General features: G+C 40.1%; 3 protein-coding genes across 4 annotated transcripts in view; 2 read left to right on the forward strand and 1 right to left on the reverse strand.

Annotated features, from left to right (window-relative positions):
- LOC117630572 (probable L-cysteine desulfhydrase, chloroplastic) overlaps positions 1 to 814 on the reverse strand; it is a 2,815-nt gene extending 2,001 nt beyond the window's left edge. The window contains exon 1 of the mRNA XM_034363275.1: positions 689 to 814. Within this exon, the coding sequence (XP_034219166.1) occupies positions 689 to 814 (126 nt within the window). The remainder of the gene's footprint in view (positions 1 to 688) is intronic.
- A 7,588-nt stretch (positions 815 to 8,402) lies between these two features.
- Positions 8,403 to 10,398, forward strand: LOC117631631 (probable L-cysteine desulfhydrase, chloroplastic). 2 transcript variants are annotated; one of them, XM_034364892.1, is made up of 3 exons: positions 8,403 to 8,471; positions 8,594 to 10,036; positions 10,166 to 10,398. In XM_034364892.1, exons 2-3 carry the CDS (start codon positions 8,597 to 8,599, stop codon positions 10,178 to 10,180), a joined length of 1,455 nt encoding a protein of 484 aa, XP_034220783.1. In that variant the 5' UTR covers positions 8,403 to 8,471; positions 8,594 to 8,596; the 3' UTR covers positions 10,181 to 10,398. The 2 variants fall into 2 exon arrangements, with proteins under 2 accessions (XP_034220783.1, XP_034220782.1); XM_034364891.1 differs by having other exon boundaries at positions 8,404 to 8,471; positions 10,159 to 10,398.
- A 650-nt stretch (positions 10,399 to 11,048) lies between these two features.
- On the forward strand, positions 11,049 to 15,271 carry LOC117632071. Its single transcript, XM_034365450.1, has 4 exons — positions 11,049 to 11,345; positions 12,098 to 12,444; positions 12,536 to 14,499; positions 14,874 to 15,271. Exons 2-3 carry the CDS (start codon positions 12,101 to 12,103, stop codon positions 14,484 to 14,486), a joined length of 2,295 nt encoding a protein of 764 aa, XP_034221341.1. The 5' UTR covers positions 11,049 to 11,345; positions 12,098 to 12,100; the 3' UTR covers positions 14,487 to 14,499; positions 14,874 to 15,271.
- Positions 15,272 to 15,356: the final 85 nt, after the last annotated feature.

Genomic DNA, 15,356 nt, shown 5'->3' on the forward strand with positions numbered 1-15,356 from the left:
GACCCTGGTGCTCGCCAACTTCCTAAGGGAAATCATCCTACGGGATGTGCAGAACACACCCGGAGTCTCTCAAGGGGGACCCTGGTGCTCGTCAACTTCCTAAGGGAAATCATCCTACGGGATGTGCAGAACACACCCGGAGTCTCTCAAGGGGGACCCTGGTGCTCGCCAACTTCCTAAGGGAAATCATTCTACGGGATGTACAGAACACACCCGGAGTCCCTCAAGGGGGACCCTGGTGCTCGCCAACTTCCTAAGGGAAATCATTCTACGGGATGTGCAGAACACACCCGGAGTCTCTCAAGGGGGACCCTGGTGCTCGCCAACTTCCTAAGGGGAATCATCCTACGGGATATGCAGTGCATGCCCAGAGTCCTTCGAGGGGGACCCTGGTACTCACAAATCTCTAAAGGAGGACGTGCAATCAAAACATAGGCTGGTTACTCAAGCAGTTCACAAGTCAAATATGCAAATTGAAGTTGGAAAATGTAACAGAAATTTCCATCACAAACAGACCAACCGGCCAAGTTCAACAAAAAGAAGATGGTCAAATAAGACCAGTTATTCTAAACAAAAAAGCAAACTACAAAAGCTGAAAAGAAACAAAAAAGAGTCTTCGTCTACCTGGAGACGCCAGCAGAAGACCTTTAAGTTGCAGCCTCTTCGGCATCCACCTAACTAGCTATGCCTTCAGCAACTCCTGAACCATGACATCTGCCATCATCTCGTCTACTGCATCCACCTCAGCTTCATCCTCTCCAGTTACCTGCTCTTCAATTCCCCCTTCCATAGGGGGTGAGTCGGGGCAGAGCATCTCGATGTCTACATCGTCAATCGCATACAAGGAATCGCAAACTCTTTCCAACTTGGGAGTTCATAAAATTGGCAAGTCAAACACCTCCTCTACGCGGGAGTCCAAGTCCACGAAGGAAGCCCAGTTACAGCTGGACAGCCCAACGGATAATTTACATCTCCTACATGTCACCACGCGCCATGCAGAAGCTGGGGGGCATTTGTGGGAACCTAATTAAATCAAACCCTAGGTCAAATAATTCCTACCATTTGGGGATTATTTGACCAAATTGGGAATCAATCAACCTAATTAGGAGTTACTCAATTTAATTGGGAATTATCCAATTAAATTGAACGTTACCTAATTAGGTTGAGATTTGATTTGGTTAATTACCACGATCCCCAATTAAATGAGGAATTGCCTAAATTGAATCAGGATTGATTTGATACCTACCACAATTAGGGATTTGATTTACCCTAATTAATCAAATCCCTAATTAATCAAATCAATCCAAAAAGGGGAGGAATAATTCCCTTCCATCTACGGAATTATTCCTCTGAAACCCTAGCCTCCGAGACCTCTATAAAAGCATAGCCACACACAATGGTTGAGGTACGCCTAAATTCCTACTAAACTCTACAGAAGTTATTTCTCAAAAACCCTAGCCACCCCCTCTCTTTCTCTCTCTCACACAAGGCTCCGGCCACCCGGTTTTCCTTGAATTACTCTACCTAACTTAGGCATCGGAGGGCCTTTGGCCAACACCCCCCGGGTTTGGTCCTTTTACTCCGATCTGTTTTGCAGGGAGAAAGAGAGGCGGAGAAGACGAAGGAATCTTGGGCGAATATTCTTGTGGGGAAATTTGCTCCCTCAATACAGTTATAGCATGGCTTCTTCTTTGTGCTTCCGACAGCTAGAACTGCTAAGTTTTGACATTGGCATTTTTATGATGACTGTATTGCTTGAAAAGCTTGATATTGTGATATCTGGTTTGGTTTGCTTGAAATGATTGTATCTAGTGAAATGCTTGAGTTGCATGGTTTTGGAGATGGATTATTTCTTCTTGGCATGATTTCTTTTGAGACCACCTCCTCTACATCCAATACATGAGAGCATAAAAGAAATAGCCTCTATATCTTCACACAGCTTCACACAGTGCCTGTTGGTTTGACAATTTTGCTTGGTTTGTTGTGGCATGTTGTCTATTTGATATTTTGCTTGATTAAAATGCTAGGCATGTAAATAAAGTACTTGGTGTGGTTTTGCTTGCCTAATATGTTTTGCATGCATATGTGGGTTAATCCACAGACAGTTGTATTGATATAGAGTGTATTGAAGGAGCTTGAGGGAGCATGGAAAAGTTGCTCTCGAGGATATTAGGAGCTGTGTGCGTTGCCTCCTTGGAGAATTTTTTTTTTTTTTTCTTTCTGTTGGTTGCAGCTTGCTTGTGTAAACATTGGACTGAGGCACGAGTCTTGTTTCATGTGGATGTGGGGCCCAGCCTTGTAAAGAGCACGAGTTGTTAGCTGTTTGGAGGCTTGGGTCCTTTGCACTTGACTGATATAATGTTGCATGACCAAAGCATATGATGATTACAAAAATAATATAAGCATTGTAACTTGCAAATGACTAACATAATTGACATAAGCATGCCGAGCAGCTATTGTTTTAGCACTGAACATGCATAGTTGGCATCTACATTGCAGTGTGTAACATGGATTGATCAACACAAAGGTGGATCAATACAAAATGATAAGAAGTATAAGATAAGTGAGTAGTGAGTGGAATAAGAAAGGCCCTGAGAAATTTTGCTGGAGATGCAAAATTGAAAGGTAGATTAATACATATTAAATATGGATTACTCCACCTGAAGGATGGATCAATCCGTTTGAATAATGTATTAATCCATTTAAATGATATATTAATCCAGATTAACGGTGCAAATGAATTAAGCTTGGATTGCAAAGACGACTTTTTAAAAAAATAAAAAGAAAAAACATATGATTAAGACTTGGTTAAAGTAATAACCAAAACTTATGATAATGTGTTTTTGGTAGTGTGTAACTTCTACACAACATGATCCACAAATGTAACTTTATGGAGCAGATAATTGCATGCTCCACATAAATAATATCATGCATAGCCATAAGCAGGTTGATAGAATAGAATGAGGGCTTAGTTGATCCACGATTTATGTTTCATCTTTCGTTTCCTTTTCGTTTGTTTCGAAATTGTTAGTCAAAAAGATGGTGTGACTATTTGACTCACGACTAAACAAAATAATGATACAATATAATAATGCAAGTGGTAAGTAAAATAATGGTAGTGGATCAATAAATAATAAGAAAATGATGCAAGCTTGTACACCATATAATGCATCAAAGTATAAAAATAACAACTAATCAATCAATCTTTTTTTTACTTGGGTAGACCGAATGCACATGCTTTTGTCTATGCTTAAGACTATTCAATGAAACATAAATTTTATGAATATATTAAAACAGTAAACCAATATATATGCTATATTGAGATCAACGAGGCATGATAATAAAAATCTTAACTTGGTAAAGCCATTCCTAAAGATGAGGCTGAGACCATTGAGCAAGTGTTCCTTCTCCCTCTCTCACCGCGTTTGCACAACTCTAAAAAGGTGAGGGCTGCTATGAAGGTGATTTATGGCGATGGCCAAACTTGTTGATGATGTATCATGGTGGAGAGGTGAACATCAGAGCTAGCCTCAACAATTGACGACGGTGGTCAGCGGCTTGCATATTGGCTGAAGCGCCCAGTCCTCTTACAAGATATTTGCTTGCTTGAGAATGGAGATCTAAGACACAAACAAAGGATGCATGTCAATAATCTATATTATGTTTGTTCTGCAAAGTAGATAGCCAACAAAAGAAAAAAAGAAAGAGGAACTGTTTTTATTTTTTTATTTCTCTTATTTATTGCTTCTGGTCTTTTTCTTTGGAGGCATTGGTGAAGATAGCGGCCTGATCCCCAGCAGAGTCTCCAATTTATGTAGGGGCTTTTTTGTTCTAGCAGCTACAGATGAGCCTGGGCTGCTGTAAAGAGCAAAGGGGTGGAGTTGCCTCTGTGTCTGAATTCAAGAATCAGGCTTCAAGGGTGCTTCAAAAGGTTTGTGGAGCCTTAGGAAATACCTTGGTTTCCTTCATCAACAAAACCAACAGTTGCTTACAGATAAATATTTTGGCTTGGCTTGAAAAGCTTGTAGTATGGAAGATGAGCATTCATGAGTTTAGCATTAGAGAGAGAGAGGGCTTGGATTTCCTATGAGAAACAGGGGTTCAAAGTAAGGGGAGAAGGAATTTTGAGAGGATTTGTTGAGGGAAGAAAGGAAAAGATAAGGGTGGAAGTATGGGTGGTTTGAGCAAATTTCCGGCAACTTGACAAAAGCTTCGTCAGGCTCTTGAGCGGTTTGCTAGAAGAGAAAAGGGGAAGGAATGGGAGAACATAGCTCGAAATTGGAGGGTTCCAGTAGTGATAGGGGATGCTTGCTCTTTCTGGATGTGGTCAGATAATGGGTAGGAGATGCCTCATTTTATAAGCATTGGAAGCTCCTTCTTCCCAAGAAACCCTAGATGGTTCTTCCCAAATCTGCCAAGTCTCCCCCTCCATTCCCCTTCTCTTACTTTGATTCATCCCTATTTTGTGAAATCCTCCTCAATCCAAATACATAGAGACAAGATTTTTGAAAGCTTTAGAGCCTTCATGCAACTGTCCTTATGGCAATCTCCTATCTTTGGCTACACTCTCTCCTTCTTTCCTCCCTTATTTTATGGTAAGAGTTGGTAGGAGAAAGAAGTGGGTAATTGTGTTGGTCTGAAGGGTGTTTTGCTCCCATCAGCCTGTACACGCAAGTATCCTTTGGTTTTTTAGATGGTCTGTGACAGGACCCGATCCAAATTCCGCTTTGGAATTCGAGCTGGACCCTGTGCGTGTCCGACACTTGGCGAATGTCGTGCACAAAAGACCTATTTACCCTTCTAGTTACAAACTAAATTTTAAAATTTGTCTGGACTTCTACCGAAAATTCGGCAGAGTCTCCCCTGTATTTTGTTCAATCCCAAAATTACACCTGTCAAAACGAGCACATATAATTACAACCAACTGCCAGTATACGTAAACAAACTATCCAACAACTCTGTTCTCCAACTACGGCCAAATATCAGAGCAGCTACTAAAAATATACAAAGGAGTTAATCGTTTTACAAACGAAATCCTACATTACGAAGGGGCACGGAAGCTAGGAGAAGGCTCGGTGGTGGATTCCTGTGCACGTCTACTGCCTGGGGGCCCAAAACATTTGAAAATGTGAGTGGACAAAAATAAAGGTCTAAAAAAACAGTATATGAACATATTAACCCCGCTGTAAAAACAGTTATACAAAAGCTAGATTTTTCCTCTTCATTATATTCGTACTGAGATCAAAGCATTCACATAGTTATATACATATATGCAAAACATGTTCAAGATCAATAAAACTCGCATAAAAGCACTGAAAGCAATTTACAACTACCACCTAGGTGTACCCCTTAAGTTCCGTCAATTCCTGATATCCGTCAATTCCCCTGGCAGGTCTCGGTGACACAAAGTCAACCCGAGCCGTAAACTGGCAGGATTCAGGGGACCGTAGTCAGCCTGATCCGCATTCCTGGCTCTCACGGTCCAGGCGTCCCCGAAACTCATGAGGCAAATGTCAAGTGCACTGACAAACTGAAAGCAAACTGGATGTCCGTGGACAACATGATCCACAAATGTAACTTTATGGAGCAGATAATTGCATGCTCCACATAAATAATATCATGCATAGCCATAAGCAGGTTGATAGAATAGAATGAGGGCTTAGTTGATCCACGATTTATGTTTCATCTTTCGTTTCCTTTTCGTTTGTTTCGAAATTGTTAGTCAAAAAGATGGTGTGACTATTTGACTCACGACTAAACAAAATAATGATACAATATAATAATGCAAGTGGTAAGTAAAATAATGGTAGTGGATCAATAAATAATAAGAAAATGATGCAAGCTTGTACACCATATAATGCATCAAAGTATAAAAATAACAACTAATCAATCAATCTTTTTTTTACTTGGGTAGACCGAATGCACATGCTTTTGTCTATGCTTAAGACTATTCAATGAAACATAAATTTTATGAATATATTAAAACAGTAAACCAATATATATGCTATATTGAGATCAACGAGGCATGATAATAAAAATCTTAACTTGGTAAAGCCATTCCTAAAGATGAGGCTGAGACCATTGAGCAAGTGTTCCTTCTCCCTCTCTCACCGCGTTTGCACAACTCTAAAAAGGTGAGGGCTGCTATGAAGGTGATTTATGGCGATGGCCAAACTTGTTGATGATGTATCATGGTGGAGAGGTGAACATCAGAGCTAGCCTCAACAATTGACGACGGTGGTCAGCGGCTTGCATATTGGCTGAAGCGCCCAGTCCTCTTACAAGATATTTGCTTGCTTGAGAATGGAGATCTAAGACACAAACAAAGGATGCATGTCAATAATCTATATTATGTTTGTTCTGCAAAGTAGATAGCCAACAAAAGAAAAAAAGAAAGAGGAACTGTTTTTATTTTTTTATTTCTCTTATTTATTGCTTCTGGTCTTTTTCTTTGGAGGCATTGGTGAAGATAGCGGCCTGATCCCCAGCAGAGTCTCCAATTTATGTAGGGGCTTTTTTGTTCTAGCAGCTACAGATGAGCCTGGGCTGCTGTAAAGAGCAAAGGGGTGGAGTTGCCTCTGTGTCTGAATTCAAGAATCAGGCTTCAAGGGTGCTTCAAAAGGTTTGTGGAGCCTTAGGAAATACCTTGGTTTCCTTCATCAACAAAACCAACAGTTGCTTACAGATAAATATTTTGGCTTGGCTTGAAAAGCTTGTAGTATGGAAGATGAGCATTTATGAGTTTAGCATTAGAGAGAGAAAGGGCTTGGATTTCCTATGAGAAACAGGGGTTCAAAGTAAGAGGAGAAGGAATTTTGAGAGGATTTGTTGAGGGAAGATAGGAAAAGATAAGGGTGGAAGTATGGGTGGTTTGAGCAAATTTCCGGCAACTTGACGAAAGCTTCGTCAGGCTCTTGAGCGGTTTGCTAAAAGAGAAAAGGGGAAGGAATGGGAGAACATAGCTCGAAATTGGAGCGTTCCAGTAGTGATAAGGGATGCTTGCTCTTTCTGGATGTGGTCAGATAATGGGTAGGAGATGCCTCATTTTATAAGCATTGGAAGCTCCTTCTTCCCAAGAAACCCTAGATGGTTCTTCCCAAATCTGCCAAGTCTCCCCCTCCATTCCCCTTCTCTTACTTTGATTCATCCTTTTTTTGTGAAATCCTCCTCAATCCAAATACATAGAGACAAGATTTTTGAAAGCTCTAGAGCCTTCATGCAACTGTCCTTATGGCAATCTCCTATCTTTGGCTACACTCTCTCCTTCTTTCCTCCCTTATTTTATGGTAAGAGTTGGTAGGAGAAAGAAGTGGGTAATTGTGTTGGTCTAAAGGGTGTTTTGCTCCCATCAGCCTATACACGCAAGTATCCTTTGGTTTTTTAGATGGTCTGTCTTGGGTTTGTCTTTGGCCATATGCTAGAGACTTTCCTAAGATATTTTCTAAGTTGTTTGGGCCACTTCCTAAGGTGATGGGCTAATTTTCTAAGGTGATGAGCTATCTTTTCTCTCTTTCATGCTTACCCACATATTTGGGCTCAAGAAATGGACTCGAGTTTTGGGCTCCCAAGCAGCTCAAAACTTCTACTTCTTGGCTCATCAGTGGGTCTTGTGAATGCTTGTAACCATCCATACCACAACCCACTCAGCAAGCCCCAGGCATTTGCGTGGCTTGAACTCACTTAAGCTTGTAGCATGACTAGGTGCAATTGCATGTCGATTGGCGTGCTCGTGCTCAAATTTTATCGTTTTGTAAAGGACCATGGTCGAGTCAAAACAACACTTAACGGGATAATTAGCATGGGTTCATAGAGCCGATGCATTTTATAGGCTCATTACAACTCTTAGCGTGACAGATTACATATTTGTTTGGTATGGCACGTGGATCATGACTTATGCGAGCATGGATGATAAACTTTCGAGTGCCCAAATCGTGTTTCTTCTCAGTAAGGTATCGCACTGAGCCAAGAATATATTTGAACCTAGCCTTAAATTTTTTGGGCCTCATGGGCAAATCAATACATCCCTTAAAAGGCTTTCGAAAAATTACTCTTCATCTCTTTTTGATTAGTGTGAGAGTTAATCCCTTAACTTTTTTAGTTGCTACAACTGCTATCAGTTCAAGGCCTCTAGCAAGCCGCGTGGGTCATTATTGGTATTGGCTGTGTTCAGCCTTCCCCTTAGACTTTAGTTGGTGAGCAGACCAAAATGTCGACAATTATGCCTTGTAATAATTTCAAGAAAGGCTGCTCTCTCCAAGTTAATAATTGAACTTTAGAGAAACAAGTCTGAGTTGACCCAAAAAAAAAAAAAAAGTCTGAGCTTCAAAATCTGGGGCAGACCTCTGAGCTCTTATTCCCTACTTATCATTCTCTCTCTTATCTTTGCATCTCTTGGAGTAATTTGAAGCTAGTATTATCATCAAATTCCAACATCATCCACGAAAGAAAACTACTTTCGACAACGGCTTAGGGTACTTATTATTATTAAAAATCATGTTTAAATAATTCTTGCCTCAACCATACAGTTGGCTTTGATCCTCATTTGTTAATGTTTTTTGTTGTGCATGCATTGTTGTGTTTTTTAGTAACGCAGGTCATGGCCGAGAAGATTATTATGTTTTGTCGTTACTATGTTCTACTTATTGTTCTTCTTCCTTATCGAACCCTTCAATTCTTCTACCACAAGCTTTCATTTCAAGTCTCAAGGGCCTCTAACCTAGATGCTGCTGAGGGCATCGAAAACCATGTTCCCATTGAGCCAAAGCTCTCTTCTTCCTTCATCACAGACTCCGAAATCCAATCTGAATTTGCTCACCATGCTCCTGGTGTTGCCAGGATGAACAATGGCAGCTTCGGTTGCTGCCCTGCCTCTGTCATCTCTGCCTTGCAACAATGGCAGCTCAAATTGCTCTGCCAACCGGACCATTTCTACTTTAATGAGCTTGAGGACAGGATACTTGAATCAAGATATAAAATCAAAGACCTTATCAACGCAGAAGATGTGGATGAAGTCTCCATTGTAGACAACATCTCCACTGCTGTCGCCATAGTCCTGCAGCAAGCAGCATGGGCCTTCGCTGAAGGGAAATTTAACAAAGGGGATGCTGTCATTATGTTTCACTGCGCTTATGGCGCGGTGAAGAACTCAATCAAGGCCTACTTTTCACGTGCTGGTGGGTATGTTATTGAAGTTCAATTTAATTTTCCATTGAATTCCAATGAAGAAATTATAAGTGAATTTAGCAAAGCATTGGAGAGAGAAAAGGGTAATGGTAGGAGAGTGAGATTGGCTGTGATTGATCATGTCACATGCATGCCAAGTGTTATAATGCCAGTTAAGCAATTGGTTAAAATCTGTAGGGAAGAAGGTGTTGAACAAGTTTTCATAGACGCAGCTCATGGTGTTGGGTGCGTAGATGTTGATATGCAAGAAATTGGGGCAGATTTTTATGCTAGTACTTTGTATAAGTGGTTCTTCTGCCCACCTGCAGCTGCATTTCTGTATTGTAGGAAGTCAGCTACATATTCAGATTTGCAATTGCATCACCCTGTTGTATCTCATAGGTATGGTATGGGGTTGGCTGAAGAAAGTTTTTGGGTTGGGACAAGGGATTATAGTCCATATCTGGTGCTTCCTTCAGCTATGGAGTTCGTTAAGAGGTTCAAAGGCGGTGTTGAGGGAATCATAAAAATGAATCATGATGCTGTTGTTGAGATGGGGAAGATGTTGGCAGAAGCTTGGGGAACCAATCTAGGCTGCCCTCCTGATATGTGTGCTAGCATGATCATGATTGGTTTACCATCTTGTTTGGGGATTTCAAGTGATGATGATACTATGAAGTTATGGGCACATTTACGCGAGAAATTTGGTGTTGAAGTCAGGATACATTATCAAGCTCCCAAAGATGGAGAGGTTGTGTTGACAACGGGGTACGTTCGAATTTGTCATCAGATTTACAACAAAGTTGATGACTATTACAAGCTCAGAGATACAATTAATCAACTCGTTCATGACGGGTTCACTTGCGCTCTTGAGGTATACATATTGCCTTCATCCACTTTATCTGTTTGTAAGCTAGAGCAGCAAAGACATACTACACACTGCAATTTCCTGAATTTGGTTTGTTTACTTTTTATTGACCTGGGGTTTTATGTTAGTCTGCAGTTGAATGAGGCCTGAAGTAATCCGTTGGACAAATAAAAAGGAGCTATATATATAGTTCTCTGTCTCCTGCATGCTTGCTAGTTGGAATGCAAACAATCTATACAGAAAAGTTTATGAACTTGTTTTTGTTTTTGTTTTTTTGGGTTTGATATGCAGAAAATGTTCCTGTATGAATACATAAGCAATTGTCAGTCAGCTTCAAGGAATGTAATTTCCAGAGATGTTTTAGACAACCACTCCACCAATGGACTCTATTTGAACACAATATTGACCTAAGAATATTATAGTAGTGCGGCCATAATATCTTCAAATTCTCAGGCAGCATGTGACATAAATGTGTCCTTTAAAAACTTGAATGTGTCAACTTTGATCCAATAGCTTCGATTGGGGTTCAACTTCAATGTCTATTAGCCATTTGTGGTTTATGAACCGAAAATGGGTTTGAACATAAAATGTCAACTCCCAAAGTACCCTTTTCTTTCTTCCAAGGGTTTGAAGATTATAACTTTTTATGTGCATTATGTGTTACCTATGAAATTAACATCTCACTTATTTTTCTTGGTTTCTATTTATGATATAGCTTCACAAAGCTAATCATACAAACTAAACCTCCCCAAAAAAAAGTTTCATCCTTCTATGAACAAAGAGAAAAAAAGTTTCATCCTCTGCTTATATTTTACAAATGGACACTTATTTAATTCACTAGGTAGGTCTTGTAAGCAAACAAAGATGACATGGTCTTCACAATAAATTTAGTATGAAATGTAGGGTTTTATTTTATTTCAATAAGAATAAGAAAAATCTTAAATTTTTATTTATTTTCTATTTTTTTGAAAATAAAAAGAGGAAGAAAAAACTGGGTTGTGAAGTAAGAAGTATGAACTGGTGGGAAACCAAATTGCCACATACACACACATATCCCCTGCCCAGTGCCATTGACAATGCACCTGTAACGTATTCATACATCCAAAATACGTAGAAACAGTGAACCAAACAAACCATATTAACCACCATTCTCTCTCTCTCTCTCTCTCTCTCCCCCTCTATGGGTATGATTTTGTGGGTTCACGCGCATGCTTAAGCGTTCCCAAAATTCGTTGCTGCGAGCCCAATTCCAAAATAGCAATTTCAAAATCGAATTGGGCATTGGGGTTTGAGACCTCAGTCTCAATTCTAAAAGGTGATCATCTCAATTTCCGATCTTTTTTTTCTTTCACATATTGATCTATCGTTATTACAGAATTTAGGGTTTTCAGAATACCTTCTGCAGGATTAAATTTTTCACTTAAAAAGTCTAAATTTTTGGTATTCATAGAGTATCGGCTCTTTCTTTTAGGGTATAACTTGATATTCCAATTTGTTTCGATCGAAATTTAGGTACCCATTTGCTCATGCTTTCGTTTATTGTTAAACCCCTTTTAGGGCCTTTGAAAGTTGCTGCCTTTCTCAGTTTGCATCTGCAACAAAGTTTAATCCTTCGTCTGGTTAGGTCCTTCCTAGCTGCCAAAGACTTGGATTTGGATCAATTTTGTATTACTTTTACATTTTGGTTTTCTTGAGAAATAAATATGAAATAATGAGTTTTAAAGACTGAAAATTTTAATTTTGTTTACATTTTGTGCATTTGTCAGTAACCAGAAACAGCCCTACCTTAATTAGAAGTTAAAGTCTGATCGCTTAAGTTTAGTATGTATTGATGTATTGAGTTTAGGCTCAATTAAATTTCTTAGCAATGAAATCTGAAGTTAAACTAGTACTTTTCCCCCCTATTGCTGTAATATGAAGTGACACGATGTCTGGTGAGAGAGGCACTCCTGTTTATGAAATTGTGCACAGTTAACAGACAAAATGTACTGTAGATAATATCTATTGCTTACTGATTCTGTTATGATGATTTGATACGAATGTGCTTGTTGTGTTTGACTGAGACAGATCATGGAGGGGAAGAAAATCATAGCAATTTGTCAGTCAGGGGGGGAATTCTTGACTGAGAAAGATGGTACATTGTCATATAGGGGCGGTGACGCTCATGCAATTGACATTGATGACCAGATGACGTTTAACGAGTTTAAAACAGAGGTGACTGAAATGTTTAGTTGCAGCAACGACAATATGTCCATCAAATACTTCCTCCCTGGCAACAAGAAGACCCTGATTACTGTTTCCAATGACAAGGATCTCAAGCGCATGATCAAATTCCACAGTGATTTTGCAACCGTTGATATTTATGTCATAGAAGAAATAGTTGCTCCTGATGTCTCCAACATGCCTGCCAGTAGGTAGTTCTCTTGACATGCATGCTAGTATTTTAACTACTGTTTTGGAAATTTTCTTTTTGGTGAAATTTCAGAATTTCATGGATTTTTTTAGGTCGAGCAGAACAACTCTATCAGAAACTGTGGTTCCAGTTGATGCATCTCTCGACGTTGTGGACTTTGTGGGCGATACCACCCAGCCCGATATCCCACTCGATGCCTCTCTTGATATTGTAGATGATGCCAGCCCTATTGATGCACATATTGATATACCCAATGAAATATCACCCATTTTCCCTCTTCTTGGCCACAACGATGAGAAGCATGCTAAAGGTGCACAGCAATGGCAGAATGCTATTACGGGTGTGGGCCAAAGATTCAGCAGTGTTCATGAATTTCGTGAATCGTTGCGTAAATATGCCATTGCACATCAGTTTGCCTTTAGGTATAAGAAGAATGATAGTCATCGCGTGACTGTCAAGTGCAAGGCTGAAGGCTGCCCTTGGAGAATTCATGCATCAAGGTTATCAACCACTCAGTTAATATGTATCAAGAAGATGAATCCAACACATACATGCGAAGGGGCTGTTGCAACTACGGGGCATCAGGCAACAAGGAGTTGGGTGGCTAGTATAATTAAGGAGAAGTTAAAATTCTTACCCAATTATAAGCCCAAGGATATTGTGAACGACATCAAGCAGGAATATGGAATACAGCTAAACTACTTTCAGGCATGGCGTGGGAAAGAAATAGCAAAGGAGCAGCTTCAAGGTTCATACAAAGAGGCATATAACCAGTTACCGTTCTTCTGTGACAAGATAATGGAGACAAACCCGGGTAGTCTTGCTACTTTTACGACTAAGGAAGACTCCAGTTTCCATCGCCTATTTGTCTCATTCCATGCTTCATTGTACGGTTTCCAGCAAGGTTGCAGGCCTCTCCTTTTCCTTGATAGCATACCCCTGAAATCAAAATATCAAGGCACATTGTTGGCGGCAACAGCTGCAGATGGGAATGATGGGGTTTTCCCTGTTGCTTTCACTGTGGTTGATGCAGAAACTGATGATAACTGGCATTGGTTTTTACTACAACTAAAATCTGCATTCTCAATAACTTGCCCTATAACATTTGTGGCAGATAGGCAGAAGGGATTAAAAGAATCAATTGCTGATATATTCAAAGACTCATACCATGGCTATTGCCTGCAATACTTAACCGAGCAACTTATCAGAGACTTGAAAGGGCAGTTTTCTCATGAGGTGAAGCGACTCATGGTTGAGGATCTTTATGCTGCTGCTTATGCACCTAGGCCTGAAAACTTCCAAAGTTGTCTTGAAAGCATTAAAAGTATCTCACTGGAGGCTTACAATTGGATCGTACAAAGTGAGCCCCAGAACTGGGCAAATTCATTCTTTCAAGGTGCTAGATATAACCATATGACATCCAACTTTGGAGAGCTGTTCTATAGTTGGGCATCAGATGCACATGAGTTACCAATAACACAGATGGTTGATGTGATCAGGGGCAAGATTATGGAGTTGATCTACACAAGAAGGGCAGAATCTATTCAATGGTTGACAAGGCTGACTCCATCCATGGAGGAAAAGCTAGATAAGGAAACCCAGAAAGTCCGAAACCTCCAAGTGCTACTTTTGGTTGGTAACACTTTTGAGGTTCGTGGTGACTCCACTGAAGTTGTTGATGTTGATCGCTGGGACTGTAGTTGTAGAGGGTGGCAGATAACTGGTTTACCATGCTGCCATGCAATTGCTGTCATTGGTTGTATGGGCCGGAGCCCGTATGATTATTGTTCAAGATACTTTACCACCGAGAGCTACAGACTGACATACTCAGAGTCAATACATCCTGTTCCGAATGTAGACATGCCCGTGGTGAAGGCTTCTTCTCAGCTAGCAGTGACCGTAACCCCTCCTCCCACCCGCCGTCCACCCGGCCGGCCTACTACAAAGAAATATGGACCACAAGAGATGTCTAAGCGTCAACTCCAGTGCAGCAGATGCAAGGGTCTTGGGCACAACAAGTCCACTTGCAAAGAGTTATTGTAGAGTATTAGACGTTGTAAGTATCAACCTTTTTTGTGAATAATGTTCAATGCTTTGCCCAGTTTACGTCTCAATTTTGATAGTTGTCAAAAGAAACATGTTGTTCCGATGCGTCCATGTTTTTACTGGTTTATTGATGAGTGTACGTGGTGGCTGCGCATTAGTATTCAAGTGCATTGTAGGTATGGCTTCTTTGTATAGTCTTGCATTTGTTTGAATTTGCGCCAGCACCTGCTTTTGTTTTGATGTCTCAAATAGAGTTCCCTGGCTGCTAATGAGGCTTTAAGGATTACATTTCTTTTTTTGGTTCAATGTAGTTTTGGCTGACATGTATTTTAGCATAAATATACCTTAATAACTGAATTTGCTTTTCTTTTTTTTCCCTAATAGGATTGCATCAGAGGACAAAGGCAAGGGCATCACAATCTGTACTAGACTAGTGGAACCTCAGAGACAGAATGGGACCTGTTTCTCAGTTTAAAATAACCAAGCCATGGAACCTGACGTATGTAGTTGTAATTATCATTCCCCTTTGGTAGTTGTATTGCTAACTTGGTTATTTGCTAGTTTGACTTAGTGTAACGTGTGATGACTATAACATTGGTAGTAGGAGGAGCATGTTCTTAGAGTTACTTGAAGGTCCATGGAAGTTGGAATGGCATGAATAGATGCCAAAATCTAAGTAGTTTTGGTCCTTTCTCTTGTAAATTATCCTTTTGGTCAGTTGAATGATAAAAGCAGCTGCCTTGAGCTTGTATTTATTGAATACAAGTTCTCCATGTGTAACATTCTGCTTCCCCTTTTTTGTTTTTTTTTTTAAAATTCCGATATACAAGCGATACTGAACAGGGAAAATCGATCACAAAACCACGG

Source organism: Prunus dulcis, chromosome 6 (assembly GCF_902201215.1).
Source record: "Prunus dulcis chromosome 6, ALMONDv2, whole genome shotgun sequence".
NCBI lineage: Eukaryota > Viridiplantae > Streptophyta > Magnoliopsida > Rosales > Rosaceae > Prunus > Prunus dulcis.

Bases quoted from the DNA above. Each gene is read 5' to 3' on its own strand.
- LOC117631631 (XM_034364892.1), top strand. From the start codon at position 8,597: ATGGCCGAGAAGATTATTATGTTTTGTCGTTACTATGTTCTACTTATT.
- LOC117632071 (XM_034365450.1), top strand. From the start codon at position 12,101: ATGGAGGGGAAGAAAATCATAGCAATTTGTCAGTCAGGGGGGGAATTC. The intron at 12,445-12,535 runs GTAGTTCTCTTG...GGATTTTTTTAG, and splicing joins TCCAACATGCCTGCCAGTAG to GTCGAGCAGAACAACTCTAT.